At 41.4% G+C, this 20,028-nt stretch overlaps 1 protein-coding gene across 1 annotated transcript in view; it reads left to right on the forward strand.

Annotated features, from left to right (window-relative positions):
* xylt2 (xylosyltransferase II) overlaps positions 1-18,842 on the forward strand; it is a 34,810-nt gene extending 15,968 nt beyond the window's left edge. Inside the window, exons 4-11 of the mRNA XM_041817501.1 lie at positions 6,863-7,065; positions 7,255-7,335; positions 7,625-7,841; positions 10,823-10,999; positions 13,397-13,653; positions 13,739-13,934; positions 15,218-15,551; positions 15,680-18,842. Coding sequence (XP_041673435.1) covers positions 6,863-7,065; positions 7,255-7,335; positions 7,625-7,841; positions 10,823-10,999; positions 13,397-13,653; positions 13,739-13,934; positions 15,218-15,551; positions 15,680-16,002 — 1,788 coding nt within the window. The 3' untranslated portion in view covers positions 16,003-18,842. The remainder of the gene's footprint in view (positions 1-6,862; positions 7,066-7,254; positions 7,336-7,624; positions 7,842-10,822; positions 11,000-13,396; positions 13,654-13,738; positions 13,935-15,217; positions 15,552-15,679) is intronic.
* The last annotated feature ends 1,186 nt before the right edge of the window (positions 18,843-20,028 follow it).

The raw sequence follows: 20,028 nt of genomic DNA on the forward strand, positions 1-20,028 counted from the left end.
GACTCAGTAATAAGAACTGATCTTTCAGTTCCCAAACAGCTCTTCTTTCAGTACCATTTTACCTTTTTATGTATTTAAACCAATGATGAAATGGAAAAAAAGGAAACTGCCTCTTAAATAGGAGCCAATTAATGTTCTCTAGAGGAGCCAGCTTGTCAAACCAGCTTGTCTGCATACAGCACATCACCACCCCCTTATTCCTGTTACTGTTAACCATGTTTTATTTTATATTCAGTGACTCTTTCTTATGTGCAGATTTGAAATAGAAAATAACTGAATTAACAAGTTTTTGGTGACCAGAAGGGCATTTTTGTTGCTGCTGCACTGAAACATGCTGCAGAAACATTTTACATTGACTAGTATCACATCAAAACTCAGAATTCTGACTTCTCTATCGCTCAGTGGTTGTGCTGGTGTGCCCCATGTACAGAGGCTTTCCTCAAAGGGGGTTTCAAAGCTGACCTGTGGCTCCTTTCCTGCATGTCATTCCCCACTCTCTTCCTCTGCACAGTTCCTGGCACCAATCCCATCTCTCCAGTAAAGGCATAAAAAAAGAAATATTGAAATCTTTAAAAAAAGTAACCCAAGCATAAAACAGTATGAAAGCAATATACATAAAAAGTCTTTATATTTAGCATCAGGCTGAGTTGAGAAAACTCTGTATTTCTGCAGAGCAGATCAGCCAGGTTGTGAGGACAGGGCTGCATGCACTTTCTTGCAACCCTTCTATAAATTCCCATTCTGCAGATCATACGGTTAACAGTCCTCACTTCCTTCCCCTCATGTGAATTTCATGCACCTTCAAAAACAGTGTAGCCCTGAAACAGCTCTAGTCTGCAGGGATCATAAGAGATCTTCTGCCTCTAGCGTGGAAAAGGTTTTGCTGGTGACACTTCCTTTCACAGAATAATTTATTTATGCTTCAGCTGAAGATTTTGGAGCATGTTTGTTACCCTGCTTGGTGCCACTGGCTTCACTGAGCTCACAAAGCTTTTACCGGTCGGGTCTTCTTGCATTATGAAGGTTAAAGCCGTCCCATGGGTCTCGCAGTGTGGTGAAGGGGATTAGCCTGGATCGAGCGAAGTGTGGTTATTCTTAGGGGCTGGATTTAGACGTAGAAGGTTTGCTCTCATGTGCAGCTTAGAGGTAGAAGACAAATGTACGGCTGAGTGGTGATACGCAGGCAGGGAGCTCAGGTGTGTGGTGAAACAGGTGCACCTGTGTAGCCGGAAAGGTTGTTGGGTCCTGGAGAGCTTCTCTGTTCTGCTGCCAAGGGACGGGGCAGGGCAGTGATGAATAAGGAGTCAGTGGGACAGTCACAGTTTGCCTCATCCATCTCTGAGGCTAAAGCCTGTTTGAGAGATGAGGCAGTAAAACGGGTCAGACTGTACTGGAATCAGTCCACAAACACAAAAACCTCTTTTTCTGCTGAGAGGACTGTGATTTTCCGAGTCCGTCTGTCGCCTTTTTTTCTGCACTGTGTTCTAATTTGTGAAAACAACCAGAAAATGCACAAATTTCATGCAGTGTCAGAAGAAAACTGGCTTATTTTAAGACCATCTTTGGTCTTTTAATGATGTTTCTGACAAACAACAGCAGAGAAAATGACAAAGTAGGATGCAGTTAACATGCAGTCCATATTCCACCATGTCCTAGTAGAAGCGTTGCATATCGTTTTGTATCGTGCAACATCAGACGCTCGGTATCCACCCTGCATCTGTTAAGATTTAATTCTCTGCCCAGTACATTCTGGTTTTCCCCTCCAAGAACATGGCATCAAACATTTTTACTGCTCTGCAGCCCTGTTGCCTCACAGTGAGGGTTTTGGGTTTGAATCAGGGCCTGTCTGTGCAGAGTTTGAATCTTCTCCCTCTGCATGTGTGGGTTCTCTCAGGTACTCTGGCTTCCTCCCTCAGTCCAAAAACATGCTCATTAGGTGAATTGGTGGCTCTGAGCTGGCCGTAGGTGTGAGTGTGAGCGTGCCTGGTTGTTTGTCTCTTTAATGTCAGCCTTGTGATTGACTGGTAACCAGTCCAGGATGCAGCCTACCCTGCCTCCTGTCTAGTGACAGCTGGGATAGGTTCCAGCCCCCACAACTGTGGAAGGAATAAGCAGTGTAGAAAATCAATGGATGGAGTTATTCTACTATCAGTTTCAGCTTTCACTGCTGCCAGAAATGCAATGTTTACTATCGGAGATTATGTCAATCAGTGCACCAATTAAATCCAGTTCTTTAACCATTAAGACTCCAGACTCGTGTCTGATTTCTGGAAATTATTCTGCATCAAAAACAAACAATAACCTTTGTAGATTGTACATGAAAACGTAGAAGCAAGTTGGTCTTTGGTGTGTTCAGTAATCCATTTGAAGTACGTTAGTAGAAGGAGCAGTGTCGACCAGTCGTGGAACAGCAGGCTCTGGTTTATGCAAAGAAAATACCAACCATAATGATATCTGGGCTCCCATGGGTGCTCTGTGCAATAATTTATTTTTTCTAAATAGAAACATGTCCTGAAGTGCAGCTGACAATCTGTTTCCACTCAAACTTTTCAAATTGTGTGAAGTGCTTGACATTGTTGTGAAAGACAACCAATGTGAGCTTTCTGACATGAACGCACCAGAAGTGACAGATCTGACGTCCATTCAGTAAACATTTTAAATGTCGTTTTCTTCTCTTCTTGAGAGCAAAGACAAGCTGACAAAGCCTTTTTACTTTTTGCAAGTCTGCATCAACAAACTTAAGCCTCATTAATGTGAGTCAATAACAAGTTGTTGTTTTTATTCCATTCCGCTGAAGTAAGCCAGAGTGAAGCCTCAACTTAGTATTTACAATTAAACTGAGACTCACCAGAAACACGTGAGCAGGCTGTGCTTATGGGGATGGAATATACAAGAAATGACAGTATTTACTTTGCAGAAATATTTGGAGGGTCTTGACCATCTTAGAAGGAACCCTGCATGATCAGACAAGTTCATCTTGTTGGATAGATATTTGTATCTCTCATATGTATGTAGAACTAAAGAACTCACTAGATATCTGCATTTTGAGTAATTTGAGTTCATAAACTCACCAGGAGGCCGCCATGTTTTGGCCCTCGCTGGTGCTTTGACTTTACAGTACTGCAGCGCTCCCCACTGTTCCTCGGCAGTAACCGCTGTTTCAGACTGGCAGCCAGTGTGTGGGCTCTATCTCAGAGAAGCTGCACGTTTCACGCACAGAGAATTTTACAATTTGAGGTCTCTTCTATTTTTTCCTTGCACCACGAGCGATATCTGTCGGTCAAACTAGACAGGAAAATTATGAATACAGAGCCATATTTACCTTGTTGTAGTAAACATTTACGTCCACATCATTAGAATCTGTTTGAAATCTGTTTGTTGATGAACCAGGTGAAGGCCACGAGCTAAAATGCATCTGTTAAATAAAGTAGTTCCCTAAACGTCAACTCTTTATGAAGCTTTCTGTTTCCACACGGTTCAGGTAAAGATAAACACAATACGAAAACACTATGTGCTTTTCAAAGTAAAAGCCCATTTGAGCATTTCTTTGGAGAAACTCCCTTCGTATGTACATAATGCTTTTATTTTGAAAAGCTCCCAAAGGCACGCTTCCACTATTCACTGAATCCAGTCACTTGTAGGGGGGCTTATTGAGGTCAGCCTTTGGAGGGATGACAGAGCTTTGACAGCAAGGAGACAAAACCAACATGCAGCAAACTTGTGTCTGGTATGAAAACTGTTATGGCAGCAACAGCTGCAGGCAGCAAAACCATCTGAAAAACAGTCACTGCACAGCAATGGTGGAGTGCTGCGGATCAGTGACGTCACACTACCAGCACGGACCAAAACATGGCGGCCTCCTGGTGGGTTTATAAACTCAAATTTACTCAAATAGAATATCTAGGGAGTTTCTTAGTTCAGTTTACATGTGAGAGATACAAATATCTATCCAACAAGATGAACTTGTCTCATCATGCAGGGTTCCTTTAACATACTTTGACACTTCTCAAGTTACTCACTGGTTTGGAGTTTGCACCTAGTGGCATGTATTTAATCATCCACTGCTGATAGTCTGTGACTGATGATGATTGCCAATAGATTCTGAGATCTGTGAGGTGTTGGCAGAGCCGGTGGTGCACACAAAGCTAGCACAATATCAGTAATCTTTGTTTTTCCTCCAGCTGGGTATCAGAATTAGTACTGGAAAGGTTAAAAATGTATTCTAACATCTCTAATTTACACAGCAAGATGATCACAACATGCTAATTATAGTCAATCTTATTCCATTAAAGTTAAAAACTCTCCAGTTTCAGATTTATGAGTAATTTTTCTCCCATTTAGTAAAAAGTTTAACCTTTGTACCTCCTGACTCCTGAAATGAGCTGTATTCAGTCATCTTCAGTAGATAAACTGGAAGGAAAATATCCATAAACTCTTTTAAAGATCCTGTTATGTTTTCAGAAAAAAATCAGATTCCTTAAATAAGTGACATTCATGCAAAAAGGACCTCCAGTAAAAGAAATGCTGCATTATTTTCCATCTATTTTTACTTCAGTAAAGTTCATTCTTTTAAAGAAGTCTTTCCCTAAGCATATATTCCTAAGGTTCACATCTTAAATGTCCACTCTTTATTTAAAGCAGGAAGGAGTCCGTTAAACCGTTTGAGCTTCACCAAACACGATTGGATTTTACGTCCCTGAACATTTAATTCCCATGAGTCCTCTTTCTCTTCAACTGCCCATTTATCGCTCCAGAGCTTTTATTAGCCGTGTTTATTTGGAAACAGGCGTCTTCTTAATGAGGTGGTAATTCTTCTAATTTAACCCCAATGGGAAGTTTAAAAAAAGCTCTTCTGATTCTGCAGATTGTAATGTTTTTTTAGTCATAGTTCAACATCTCAGCAGTCTGAATGTCTCTGCAGAAAACTCGACAGCTGCTCTGGACTTTCTCTGTCTCATCCTTTATTCTCCCTGAAGTTTAATCCCTGCTCCTTTAAGCTTCATCCTGTGTCGCCATCGCCTATTTCCACTTCAGAAGCAAGTTCAGGAGGAGGCAGAAATATCTCATTTAAAATGTTCTCTGTCTACCATCATAGTGACGCACTTTAGAGGCTCCGTTGGCTGCAGTTCTGCTCAGATGAAATGCTCCCTCTGCGTGAGCCAGCTTTGTTGGGTCATCTTGGCTCGATGGGAGCTGCAGATCTGTGGGACTGAGAGAAAGAACAAGTTTTTACTCTGCTTGAAAGATTGAATAAAGTTAGATAGTTTTTATACAGTTCGAAAATTAAATTTCACACTTTTAAAACTGTATATCATCGTTCATATTAGCAAAAACAATGCTTGCCTTGTTCCAGGGTGCTTTGCTTTTAAAATCATGATTTCTGCACTTTTCATCTTTGATAAGGTTTTTCCCAACACCAGAAGTCTCATTTCTTCTAAAACAAACATAATTGTTGATTTAAAAAATTAAGAACACTAAATGAAGTAAATTAAGGTGGCTTTCACACTAGAGGCCCGGTCCTGGATCCAAGTGCACTTGAGCCCAAAGTCCGGTTCGTTTGGGTAGTGTGAATGCAAACGATCTACGCCCGGGCACCAGACCCGGGCCCACTTGGGGAGGTGGTCTTGGGCGCGAATGAAGTGGCCTCTGAGATGTGAATGCAACCGCGCTCGGATACGGGACGGAGCGTCATATCAGCTTTATGACATCATCATAAAAACTAAACTTCCGTGGCTGCAGGATGGTCTTTTTGCCGGGTCAAAACAAAAATAATCTTCGCTCAGGTCCTGACCCCAGTGGTTGCCATGGTAGCCTCTTCCTCTTTCTCCTCCTTTGCGAGGTTGTAAACCAGCTACGTGCATACTGCCACCTGCTGTTTGACCAAGTAAATACGCAAGTGTGCCCTGGCGCGGTTCGATGATGCTAGTGTGAAAGCAAGCTCGTGGGGGGAGGGGGAGGGGGAGGAATCGTGGCGCGGTGTGGCGCGGCGCGGTTCGAAACAACTGGGCCTAATGTGAAAACGCCCTTAGATACAAATTCAGGATTTCCCAACTCTTTTCTTGGATGGATCGTGGAGACTGGACTGCAGGAGTTTTTAGAGGCGGAGCTTCTCCTGAAAGAACAGAATGTTTTCTGTGCTCAGAACCACCAGCCTTATTGAATAACATCTGAAACAGTTCTATTTTCAAACATACTTTATGTGTCTCATTTTAAACCCTTTTATTAAAGTTTTGTTTGCATATTTTTCTAAACATGCATCTTTTTGAGGCATTTATTGGCACTAATTGCCAATATTACCTTGTATTCATATTCGCCTTTCACTTAGTGGCAATTAATCTGCGACTGTGTTTGATGTGGAGATGAGTAACTGCAGATCACCTCCATCTTTAGCCTTGACCTGTACTTTGATCAAGATTAATGTGGACAGTGTTGGATTTTACAGCGCTAAATGTCTCAGTAGCTTTCCTCTGACTGCAGTTCATTTAGCTTTCTTACAAAAAAACTCTAACAGCATGGTCCCCAAACTTAGTTGCTTAGTCTAGATATGATGCCAGAGTTTACACAGCCTCATGCTGTTATTATCTTTCACCTTTTTGCAAATTAAACTCTCTGCCTTAGGGAAGAATAAACATTTAAAAATCCCTCCATTGCATTATTAAATCTCTGGTTTTAGAGTTTATTTTTCTGCTTTTTGTCTGTAAAGTTTCAGCAGTTAAACAGAAAATCTCTGCTGAAACTTTGCTATGTTTGGACGGTCCTGCTCATTATGAAAAAATGGATTTAAGAAGCAAAAGTTTGGTCATGCAGACAGAAAATACCAAACTCTTTAACTAACTGACTTCTTCCCTTTTAATCTCTCCAGCGGTCGGGTTACCTTCATCGGGAGGTCCTGCAAATAGCCGAGCAGTACTCGAACATACGGGCGACGCCCTGGAGGATGGTCACCATTTGGGGCGGGGCCAGCCTGCTGAAGGCTTACCTCCACAGCATGCAGGACCTGCTCTCCATGCTGGACTGGAAGTGGGACTTTTTCATCAACCTCAGTGCCACAGATTTCCCAACGAGGTTGGTCAACACAGTAACATCTGTGTTATGAAATTTCCTTCTGCAACTGAAACCATCGTCATCTCTTTATGAGTCCAAACTGCAAAATAAACTTTGATTTTTGATGTTACACAAGCTAGTAGTTTTGGTTTCCAGAGAATGATCTAGAAATATTTTTCTTTTAATTCCCATTTTAATGCCCTCTTGCAGGACCAATGATGAGCTGGTGTTGTTCCTTTCTCAGCAGAGAGATAAAAACTTCCTCAAATCTCACGGGAGAGAAAACGCCCGGTGAGTAAGACAGCTGGAACACAGTTATGGGTGGTGTTTTCACTTCTAATCCAAACTTTGGATGGGTTTTCCCCCAAATGTTTAAGGGATGGTCACATTTTTGTGCAGAAATGTGAGTTTGCATAAACAACAGTCTGCAGCTGCAGAGTGGATGAATTAATCAAACCTTCTTCCTGTTCTTATCACTGAGGAGAGACAAACACCAACATGATGATCTGATTCCTCCTCTTTTATTAAGTCCAGCTCCTCTTCCTCACATCATGAGTGTGAAATCTGTTCTGTGTTTCAGGTTTATTAAGAAACAGGGCCTTGACCGTCTCTTCCACGAGTGTGACAACCACATGTGGCGTCTCGGTGAACGCAGCATCCCAGAAGGCCTGGAGGTCTCCGGTGGCTCTGATTGGTTTGCGCTCACCCGCCGCTTTGTGGAGTACGTCATTAACTCCCAGGATGCCCTGGTGTCTGGGCTGAAGCAGTTCTATTCCTACGCTCTGCTCCCTGCTGAGGTAAGCCAGCCTTAGGTGGCGTTTTTATCTCCTGTGGCGGAGACAGACAGTTTGATCTGCAGCAGGCTGGTCCTCCGCTGTCAGCTCAGAGGAGCCTCACAGCGGCGGAGATGTAAGACTTAAAGCTTTCAGGAGACAGCGGAGGGAGGCTCACTCCTGTTTATCTGACAGAGAGCTGTCATGTCTCTGAAGGTGCAGGGGGCTGTTCCCTTATGTTCACTGCTAAAGACGTCTTACCTTTAGCATTTAAAGCCTCTGATTGGAAGATCTTTATGAGATATGTGGTATAAATCCAGTATGTAGGGTTTTTTCTGTCCATGCTTTAAAACAATACAGTATTGATTTATTTTGCACTCATTTTTATACACACACACAAAAGTTATTAAGCTGTTAAAATACACATAAACCATCATCATATTTAAACCAGAGCAAGCCTCGTTTAGTATGTTTACATGCAGTTTGAAAAAGTTGTTTTATTAAGAAAGGCTGATTGTTTTAACCCCAACCTTAGACCCAACGTTGCTCCCCCTGACTAAAAGGGGAGTAAAAATTATTATTTTACCTCCCCCTGCTTCAGCAGAGCCTTCCTGACCTCAAATCATAACAATCAAACATGATTGATATTTATGATTCTGCCTCTGGCAGAATATCCACGATAACTAGTGAGAGCAGACCACATAGCTGCATCAGACTTACACAGCTCACAAATATAAACTTAAAGTTACCTTCATTTCAGCCTGGATTACCCCCATCCTTTTTCCTTGTTCTTAATTTTAAAATTTTTGCTGCAACTGTTGAACATTCTGAGACAGCCAGCCGAGGATTTTAGTCATCCTCCATGTTTGTTTTTTCTGATGAAGTCATATTAGACTGCAGGAGATTTTAAGATCTTGTGTCTGTGGAATCGCCACTTTAAAATTTATGCTTCCCACAGCACTGAGCATCACAAAGTTAAAACATCATTGAACAACAGGGGTTCATGCAGTGGCTCAACAGAGAGGTCAGTTCTAAAGGGGGCCATCAGTTAGACCAGTGGTTCCCAACCTGGGGTTCAGGCAGGTACATTTGTATTTTTTATTGAATCATGATTAGCAACAAAATGTATTAATCTTAAAGATTTTTTAAAAATTAAGAGAATCTGTTCACATTAAGTAGAAAATTTCATTTGTAGGGGAGAAAATCAGATTATTAAGTTGTTTATTTAGAAGAAAAAAAAAATCTCTGAATTTCAGAGTTTAAAATGTTGAATATTTACAAGAAAACCGTGCAATCTCCAAGTTTATAAAGTCTTAAATTTTGACTATAGAAACTCAAAAATGTCAAATTTTAAATCACCTACATTTACAAATGTGTTAGGCCAAAAAATAAAGAAACCAAACTGAAAATAGTGGATTTTTGACTTTATAATCCTACAACCACTAAGTTTTGGTTCACTTACATTTACAACTTTTAAAGTAAAAAAAATCTCCTTTTTTCTTGTGAATTTCCAACTTTTTAAACTTGAGAATTCAGAGACTTTTCTTAAAATTAACAAATACTCTGTATTTTTGTTTTCAAGTGTACGTGGGCCTATTATGTTTGGGTTTTGTCAGTGAAAACAACTTGAATTTATCTGAATTTTTCCAAGGGGGTCCTGGGGGGGCTTAGCTTTTCTCAGAAACAAGTAGGGGAGGAATAAAGGTTGGAAACCACTGATTTAGACTCTGGAAGTTTTTGTGAAATAATTTAAAAATATTTTGTTAGCATCCAATAAAAACTGGGCTGTTTGGAAAAGCTGTGTTAAAAATTTCCTGCTCTGTTTTACAGCACTGGGGAAATACTTGAATAAAAATGAAATTATTGGGGGGGGGGGTAATTTCATCCTCATCTGTAGCTCCAACTGCAGCTCAGCTTAACTCTGCACACAGACACAGATTAACAGCTGAGAGATGATTCAGAAAAGTTAAACTCTGTTTTGATCTCAGTTAAAGTTTTATTTCTGTTGCACATTTCATCACGGCTAAGCTCAGTTTGATCTAAAATGAAGGTAAAAAGAGAAATATGAGGATGAAATAATCATTTCTACAGTCATGACCAGAATGCAAAATAAAATCAATAAAATATTAGTAAGTGTAGATCAAACACACCACAGTAATCAAAGAGAAAAACATGAAGATCAAATAAACCAGAAAACAAAGACCCACAGAAATAGTCCTGTAACACAGAGCTTTGGTTTGTATGTGTAGGAGTTCATACAGAGTCTGAGTTCAGCTTGAAAGAGGAGAGCATTTTCTGATTTTAAGTGTTAATGTCCCAAAGAGGAAAAACAAACACGCACACAGCTCTACACGGCCCTGAAGAGGGGTTCTGGGTTTTGTTGTGTGCAGCTGAGCCTTCATCCTGTCGCAGCTGCAGCTTTTAAAGCCATGACGCTGCAGACTGCTGTCATTCACAAATAAGGACAAATCCAGTCTCGTTGGTGTTTGATTTCGAAACTAACAGAACCAAAAGCAGAGGAGAGCTCCACCTGATCCCTGCGTTTTCTTTTACTGCAGACCAGTTTACTGTGGTGCCACACCACTGGCCGTTTATTTACAACAAGAACGGGACAGTCTAGAACCTCCTTTTATGTCATGATAGCTATTCACCTTTTTTTTCCCATTTTAATAATGTTTAAAATATTTTACATATAAATATCCCTGTTTTAGCTTATATTGCACCAGTGTGCATCTTTAGTCTGATAATTTACTATAATCTGCAAATACATAAATTAACATTTACATTGGTTTGTAAGGAGATAGCTCACTATGTTGTTCAAGCTTCAAAGCAGGATTAAGGGTTATAAATAAGTAAAGGTACAAACCGCCAAATTTAAAAGGCATGGTATGAATATATTGATTCTTAGAGCCGTGCTGTTAGAGTAGTTTTTATACTAGTATGTTCTCCTCCTATCATGACAACCTGAGCTGACAGTCATTGTTTATGTTGTTCTCTCCTCTCAGTCCTTCTTCCACACGGTCCTCGGGAACAGTCACATGTGCGACACTCTGGTCGACAACAACCTGCGTGTCACAAACTGGAACCGTAAACTGGGCTGTAAATGTCAGTACAAGCACATCGTGGACTGGTGCGGCTGCTCTCCCAATGACTTCAAACCACAAGACCTCATCAGGATCCAGGTGAGGGAGCGCGACTCTCATCATCTTTTATAAGACTCCTCTTTTATCATGGTCACAGTTTGGTTTTGTTCAGTGACTTTGGCTACCAAAAGGGCCAAATTTATGTTATTTCAATGAAAATCTAACATTAATCTAAAATAAGAGTAGAAATATTTATATTTTTTACATTGCACTGCTTTGGTCTTTGTGCACAGTATACATTTACAACTTTCTGGCAGATTCTGCCATGGTGTTTTCAATTTTTCAGTTTCTATTTAATGAAGATGCACAATATTAGCGGTATATCAGCATCGGCATATAGTAAAATGTCTTTAAATATGATTTAGTGGAGTTTTAGGCAGGACCAACAGACTCATGACAGCTGGAGTCTTTTTCTTTAATCATCTTCATCCTGTACACTTTAAAGTCTGTTTTAAGGGCAGAGGGTTTGTTATTTGTTAATTTGTTCATCCTGGAACTTTAAATTTGGTATTTGGGGCTGAAGTTTTAGGTCTAAATAACATCAAAAATTATTTTATAAATATTGGGATATTGGATATCAACAACAATCAAGCTAATTTTTAACCAATTTGTCTACCTGGACTTATTGTCTTACAGACATCCACCATGTGGTGCACCGTCGAGCTCTAAACAGCCTTTTTCAGGACAACCTTGGCTTTGAGAACATGTGTGCTGCAGAAATGTTACTTGAGTTGTATAAAGACTGAAACGGAAATTAAAATTTAAAGATTTTTAAGTGTGACACAGTAAACAAAATGACGAACTTTTTTTTTTTTGCACAAACTTGTCCTAGCTCGTCTCTTTAGGACCAAACAATTACAAAATAATTATTCTGTAACAAACAGTCTTCAAAATACACATACTCACATATATGCTATATACTATATATTTTTTACAAAAAAGTCCTTGCACTACTTTGTATTGTCTCTATCGGAGCCATTGTTCAAAACCATTTCTTTTCTGCAGAGACACAGAGGGCCACATCACAGGCTCTCTTTGTGTCTATTTTGAGCTGTTCAGGCCGTCTCCTGAGTGGTGTAGGTGTAAAGACATGCACAGGTTGATACAGAACGATGCAATGATGGAACAGCCTGCCATTGGTTGTCACAACCCATCACAGAGCATTGTGGGATACAAAAATAGGGATAGCATTAGCTGTTAGCAGCAGATACAATCCAGAAATGAATTGAAAAATGGTTTTAAAGACGTACAGTGTTGGAAGTACTGCTGTGGATTTTATCTTTGAATACCCTGGAGCAGTGATACTCAACGTGTGGCTCTTTTATGTCTTAATTTAAAATATTATTCCCTCAGAAAACCTGAAAAAATGGAAACTTTTTTGCCCTTTTTCACTATTTCTTGACACTTTTCATCCATTTAAGCTACTTTTTGTCACTAAATACCAATTTTTGTTCTACTTTTTGCCAATTTTTGCAACTTTTTTCCAATTTTTGCCACTTGTACCCCATTTATGCACATTTAAGCTACGTTTTGGCATTAAATACCACCTTTTTCCTACTGTCTTGCCACTTTTAACCCATTTTTGCCCTTTTTCAGTTTTTTCTCCCCATTTTCACCCACTTAATGTACTTTATGTCATTAAATGCCACTTTTTTCTAGCTTTTGCCCATTTTAGCCACTTCTTTTTACCACTTTTCACCCATTTAAGTTACCTTTTGCCATAAATTACCACTTGTTTCCTATTTTTTGCCTTTTTTTGCTATTCTTGACTGATTTTTGCCCATTTTAGTTACTTTTCACTTATTTTTTGCCACTTTTGGGCCATTTTTTGCTACCTGTAATTTATTTTTTATCATTTCTCACCCATTTTTGCAACTTTCTGACCCTTCTTCCATTTTTTCTCCCCATTTTCACCCATTTTTGTTGCTTTATGACCATTTTTGCCACCCTTAACCTACTGTTATTGCTACTTCAAGCTGTTTTTGCCACTTTTCACCTCTTAGATCGTGGGTCTTGCAAAGATATTTTTCAACAACTTGGCTCTTTGGTTGAGCAGGGTTGAGTAACACTGCCCTAGAATATCACCAAAAGTCCAAGCTCACTAGTAAAGCCTCAAGGCTTTACTAGTGAGCCCTTGTAGAAAGCTGGTAGAAAGTTACAAGGGCATGGATAGTGTCATTAGAACGGCACATTGGATGGCTACAAGAGGAAAAAAAAGAAGCGGCTATGCTTTATGGGTCAGAAGTTGCGAATCTTCTTGTAACCTGTGTGTCTTCCTTTCACATATGACAATGTTGGTCTCAGAGGGTTTAAATAGACTGGTGGACCACACTGAAGGAGGAGGATGCCTCATGTGGCTCTTAGATCAGCAGTTACCCACCCCAGGTTTAGTTTATTTAAGAGTGGATTTGTGTTATTTTTCCTCTTTATCGACAGCAACTGAGCCGTCCAACCTTCTTTGCCCGTAAGTTTGAGTCGTCTGTGAACCAGGAGGCCATCGACATCCTGGACACTCACCTGTACGGTCAGTACGCTCCGGGCACCGTCGCCATCAAGGCGTACTGGGAAAGTCTGTTTGAGCAGTTGGACGGCGTGGGCTCGCTCAGTGACGTCGCTCTCACCGCTTACACGGCTTTCTTTCGCCTCGGCCTCAAACATCTGGGAACTTCTCAGAGCGGCGTGGAGCCCTGCAGGTGTGTGACGCCTCTTTCACCTGTGAATGATAAAACACGGATTCTTCTCTGCATGACATTCTTCTGTTTTATTTCACCTGTGCAGGTTTGAACCGGTGGGCTTCCCCGTCTCAGTGCACCTGTACTTTTATGACGACCGTTTCCAAGGATACCTGGTGCGTCAGGAGGTCCAGGATGTGGGATCAAAGGTCAGAGAGACGCTGGAGATGTGGGCGGTGCCTCAGGCGACACTCGTCCTGGAGACCAACCTGAAAGAGTTTGAAAGACTCAAGAACCTGGAAGTGAGTGAACTCTTCTCTGTCTTAAGGTTCTTTAAGCTTCTTTTTATGTCTTAAACTTTGAATAATAAATGAAGAATAACTGCTGTAAAGGCAGATTCTCGTCCTGATATTAAAAATATAGGATGTGTAATCAGAGCCTGATCTGACCAGAGCTGATCTTTGAAGTTTAATTGGTTTAAAGAAATGTGAGGAGCTGGTTCAGACATATGTGCTCACCTTGTCCTTAACTCTGAAAGTCGAACACGCTGTGCTGATGTTTTTTAGTAAAGGTATGACCGGCTGCCTGAGGGGCTGTTAGGTCAGTGACTAATGATGTTTTGGCAAGCTTATGAGTCATTTTCTATAAATAGTAAACTGCACAAATGACTCAAGCATAGAGAATGAAAAACATACATTTTTAACTGAGAAGATGCCAGAAAACTAAATTTAGAAACAAACCATTATCCAGTCCATGCCACCTGGGATCAGCACTGTGATGCTGCTGTGTTTGCCTGCTGCCAGGTTTACACCCGACCCCCATCTGTCCACGTAGGTGGTGGGCCCACGCGGTTGTAACAAGGTCGACCAATAATCAGCCGGGCCAATTATCAGGGAGGATATTTGTAGGCGTGTAGTTGGCCAGAGAAAAACTTGGTTGACTTGAATTCCACCCACACACTAAGGCCGGGCAGTTAAAAACCTCGGATTGAATCACAACGTTTCCTAGTGCTGTTTTCAAATTGTAGAAGTTGACCTCAAATATGTGTCAATAATGTCATGCAGTTTGTTTGCAGCAGAGACGTCCTGCTCTACGCAGCATGCAAACATTGAACATCCACTTTTTTCTAGAACAGTTTGCAAAAAATCTTTCTTTTCTCATTTTTGTAAATATTTTTCTTATTTAAAACCTGGTGGTGGGGCATAGGAAACAGTGAATCCCTAAACGGAATAAGGGTAACAGGGACACGCTAACCCTCCCGCTGTAATAAGATGGCGGTTAACGGGAGCAGAGGCGCTGCAAAGTGTGACTGGGTCAACTCGCTCATCCTGCTGCACGTGTGCCCCAGCCCAACGCGCCAAAGAGGAAACCGCCTCTCTGAAACGATGGACTCGGCACTCCCTCACAGCCTGAGTCATCCTCATCTTCATGTCGGCTTCATTTCTGTATAAAAATTGAATGAGTGGACGGGCTGAGAGGAGGCGTGTCTGTGACAGATCAATGTGTGAGTGATTAACCAATGAAATCATCCTCCTGCTGTAAAGATGTCAGATCCTCACAGTGTCACATTTATTCCTCCCTTCAGATCGGCACAGAGTGGGATCCTAAAGAGAGAATCTTCCGGAACTTTGGCGGGGTCATCGGCCCTTTGAGCGAACCTCTGGCCGTCCAGAAGTGGGCTCGCGGTCCGAACCTCACAGCCACCATCGTCTGGATCGACCCGGCTCTGGTGGTGGCGGCGTCTTATGATATCACAGTGGATGTGGATGCAGAGTACACGCAGTACAAACCGCCGCTGCAGCGCCCCCTGCGGCCTGGCACCTGGACCGTACGCGTCTTAAAACAGTGGGAGCGTGTGGCGGAGGTTCGATTCCTCATCATGCCGTTAACATTTAAAGATAAAGAGCCACTCCGCAAAGGTGAGACAACACTTTTGAGTTTCAGAGTCTGAGTTTAAAGGGTGATAGTGCATTCCTATGGTCATTTATGATATTACTTCTTATCAATTCATCATTTTTCCTCTGTAATCTCTCTTTCTCTCCTCCAGACGAGGACAGCTGGCTCCACGCCGGTCCCCCAGGTAACCTGTACCTGGAGCAGAGCTTCCAGACGCTGAGCTCCGTGCTGAAGCTTCCTCCTCAGGAGCCGGCGCTGCAGGAGGCGCAGCAGAGGGCCCAGTTGGTGGGTCCAGACCTGGAGAAGTGGGTGGACAGCAGCGTGGGAACCTTCTGGGTCACGGGAGACGTGTGCTCCACACAGACTTCCTCCTGCCCCGCTGTGGGACTCTGCTCCAAAACCTCGTGGAGCTCTTTGTCTCCAGACCCAAAGTCTGAACTGGGAGTTGTGAAGAGTAACGGCAGGATCAGGTAGCAACATGAGAGGAGGGAGAGGACTGAAGACACTCGCAGGAGGACTGAGGAGGAGCTCAGAGAGAACCTGTGTGAGTGGTCGACTTGGAGCTGACGGGCACATGAACAATGAGACGTCTTCCTGCGCTGAAGCGCTGAGACGTCAGAGATACGGACTGAGAAACAGGAGGAGAAGACTGCTGGGAAATTTGCACATAGAGGTATGCGAGCGTTGGAGCTAAATATTGTTTCTGTTATAAAGGAAACCAGAGGAATCGTGATTAAGGTTGTCAAAATGATCTAAACCCTCTGATCCCATGTGTTTGAAAGCAGTTCAATGAGGGCTATTTTAAAGATCTAGAGTAAGAAAAATGACTGAAACTGGAACATCAGATTTTTGGTCAGATATTCAACTGAAAGCTCTCATAAATGGAGGTAAGAGTTGGTCTAAATTGCACAAATACAATGGCAGCATTATGGTACTAAAACATCAACGCCATATTTGTGCATATCAGACACTCTGAGAGTTTTCTGACATTTTTGTTTCTCATTGTTTACCTTTGAAATGATTCCATCTGCAATCTAATGATCAATAGTGCAAGATCAGAAGTTTTAAAAATAAAAACTCCATCTGTTGGTGCATAGGAAACAGTGAATCCCTAAACAACTGCAAGCAAACTCCCTACCACTTTCTGAACTCCACAAATGTGTTGTAAACATTCTGTAATGTCTCCAACAAATTTGTCTGTACCGGAGTTTGCTAGACATTTCTGGCCATTAAAAACAAGAAACTACCAGGATGGAGGGCTAGTATTTATATTTTTCTTGCACTGGTATCAAAGAAGGCTCTGATTTTTACTAGTGTTGTATGAAAGTGTAAAAATATGTTGTTTTGACAACCTTAATCATGATATTCTGCTGGATTTTCCGTCTGAGTTTTGAGTCTTCGCATGTTTGGCTCTGTTCGAGCGCTCCGTTTTCCTGATTCTTTGAAGGCATCAGGAAGCAGCCACAGGCTCCTCGCTGTGCTCGATCTTCATTTCAGGGGCAAAATGAGCTTCTGAATCCTAATTATTGTGCTTGTTTTGAAGCATTTCTATGTAAAATATGACAGACAGATGAAGTGCACTTTACTGTAAGACTATGATGTTACACAGAGGTCACCGAGTTACAGAGTTGGAGTTAAAAAGGTCACATCACTTCATTTTAGAGAAGCCTCCGAGGCACATACCTGCACAGACACATCACTGAAAACATGTGACCGCCACCAGAAAAGTGCGGACGGGTCATAGATTTAAGGTTTTAATTCATTTTAGCTGTTTACAGTGTCATTTATGGTTTTATTTTTGTCTGTTAGTGCCCTGAAAAGTTTTAACGTCTTAAGAGAAGCCACTTTGACTTGTTTTGTGGGTCATAGGAAGTGCCTGTAGATCTGCAGAGAGCAAGTTTAGACCTCAAAACCCTCCGAAATAGACGGCAGAACAATCTAGAATCAAGACCTCGAGCTGCAGTTAAAGAGTGCAGCGAGTTAAACCTGCCAGTAAAGACTGTTGGAGTAGTTTAAGCCTTCAGAACGAGTGAACCCTGTGGAAATAGGTCTGCAGCCAACAATTACTGTCATTCACTGGTGTTAGGGCTTCTGTAATGAGTCTGAAAAATGCTCACAGGTTGTGCAAATGCTGGGCATCTGATGTTTAAGAATGCTGCTTTTACAAAAGATAAAAAGCTGCAGATTCTGACAGTCAAGAGGCTCAAACAGCAAATAATATGCTGACATGAATGCTTAAAAGATTACCACAATGGTTCACTGACAACAATCAGCCACCTATTTTTACTTTAATGTTTTGCAGAATGCTGCAAATCTAATTGAGTGAACAATCGAGCTTGAATTTTTTGAATATTTTCCCTTTTGGCTCCAGAATTCTCTGAGATGTCTCAAACCCTGGAGGATCAGGGAGGAAAAAACTACAAATCCTTATTGTGTGCACATTTTCCTAGACTGCATGCATGGTTTATTATCTGCACCCATTACTCTGTCATCTGTGTTTTTGGATTTGGAATCCTTTTACCGTGCCCACCAGGGAATAATAGTATTTGTTGTTGTTCGGTGCAAAATGTAAAAAAAAAAGCAGGTAAATACAGCCTCCACACATGATTTGCAATTATAATCTAACTGCATTGTTTTCCCTCGATATTTAACCTGAATATGCTGTTGTTTTTTAGATTCCTCATCTTATGTATTTCTCTACAAACAAGCAATAAATTATTCTTCATAATAACCAACACAATATTTGTGAGATTAAACTAGACAGACCAAAACTAAAAAGTAGGAATTTTTTTTCAAACTATTGTGAAACAAATTGACCCTTGAATGTTTGCATGATGTGGAGAGCTTTTAACTGATATTTAGAATCGCGTTTGAGGTCAAAGAAATATTGCAACTTCTGCAATGTGAAAATTGCAGCGGCACATGTTGTGATTGGATCTACATTCTGGTGAAATGCCCATCCCTAGTCGACACTACAACCCAGGTAGCAGTAATGCTTGTAACTGTTTTCTAACTGCAACAAACGATGAAGATGCAGAAACAACAGGACACACAAAGAAGTCACAGCAGAAGCAACTAGGAGATACGACGAAGCTAAGAGACTCACCAGCTTCTTCTTCTCTTCTAAGTCTGGGCACTAATTTTATAAAAGCCTCTAAGCAGAGAGGGTTGAAGACGTCACTGATTCTAGTATACTTTAAAGGGGACATGTTATGTAAAAATCACTTTGTCAGGCTTTTCTAACAAAAGCATGTTCCCTGGCCTGTCCACAATCCCCCCAAGAATCAGAGAAATCCCCCCATCTCTTTCTCCACCTTTCAGAAAATGTGCGCTGAAACAAGCCGTTCTCAGATTTTCCCCTCACATGGGGAGATAGCCCCGCCCCCAGGTTCGGTTGGTCCTCCCATCTTGGAAGAAAGTTCCGCCCTCCTCTCCTGATCCTCCTCTCAGCTACCAGCTGAGATGCTGGATAGTTCAGTAGGTTACCCTGCTGACTCTGGTCTGTAAGGTTGATGGTTCAAATCCCAGTCAGTGGATAAGACTTAACCAGTTTGGGCCTTCTGGGCTTTTGGATAAAAGTGTCTGCTAAATGACATTGTAATATCAAGAGAGCCACATCCATTTCCTGAGAGGGGTGTGGTCAGGGGCGGAGTCAGACAGCTCAGTATCATTTAACAGGGCATTTGGCAGGGCTGAAACAGAGGGGTTTTTAGACATGCAAAAGTCAATACTGGAGTGTTCACAGGCATGTTTTGAGGACCTCTGAGACCGACATAAACTTGTCTTAAAGGGTTAAATATGTCCCCTTTAAAGGCTACGTGTGGATGTATGGGACCCTGGAGTGATCCAGGGCGCGCTTATTTTAATCAGCTTTAATCAGGAGATGTTCTCTTTTTTCCCTGTGTCGCTTTTTACTTTTATGATCTTGTTTTTTTCTGTGTTTAATCCTCTACAGACCGTACCAACTATTTTAAACAACACAGGATGGAACAGACTGGAGTGGTCACTATTGACAGTTCAGAATAATCAATAAGACAGACGTAGAAATATGCATCCATGATGGCGACTTGTTGCTTTTACCAAACCGTGGCCTCAGAAACAGGTTTGATGTGAGCCATGACCTCTGAACCGTTACGTCTCTAGCCCCCTCCGCCTGCTAGACTATATTTAAGGTACAGATCTGGGGGCTCAGATTATAGACCATGATCTAGTCTGGAACACCGTGCACACAGATTTGCTTCTCCTGTGTTCTCCTGAGCCTCTGAGGTTTTGTAAAACTGAACCTGTTAGCCTTTAAAAACTCTTGAGAAGAAAGCTAATCTTTAATTCTCCACCATGCTGATGGATCTGTGCGACTTTATTACCTCCTGTTGGTCAGTTAAAACGCAGTACTTTACCTCACAGGTGGTTTATTGTTCACATTTCATTTCCTAACAATGCATTTTAATTTAATTTCTTGTAAAAATACTCGTCTGTATGTCTGTTTTAATTATTTTTTTA

Source organism: Cheilinus undulatus, linkage group 21 (genome assembly GCF_018320785.1).
Source record: "Cheilinus undulatus linkage group 21, ASM1832078v1, whole genome shotgun sequence".
In the NCBI taxonomy this organism is placed as follows: domain Eukaryota; kingdom Metazoa; phylum Chordata; class Actinopteri; order Labriformes; family Labridae; genus Cheilinus; species Cheilinus undulatus.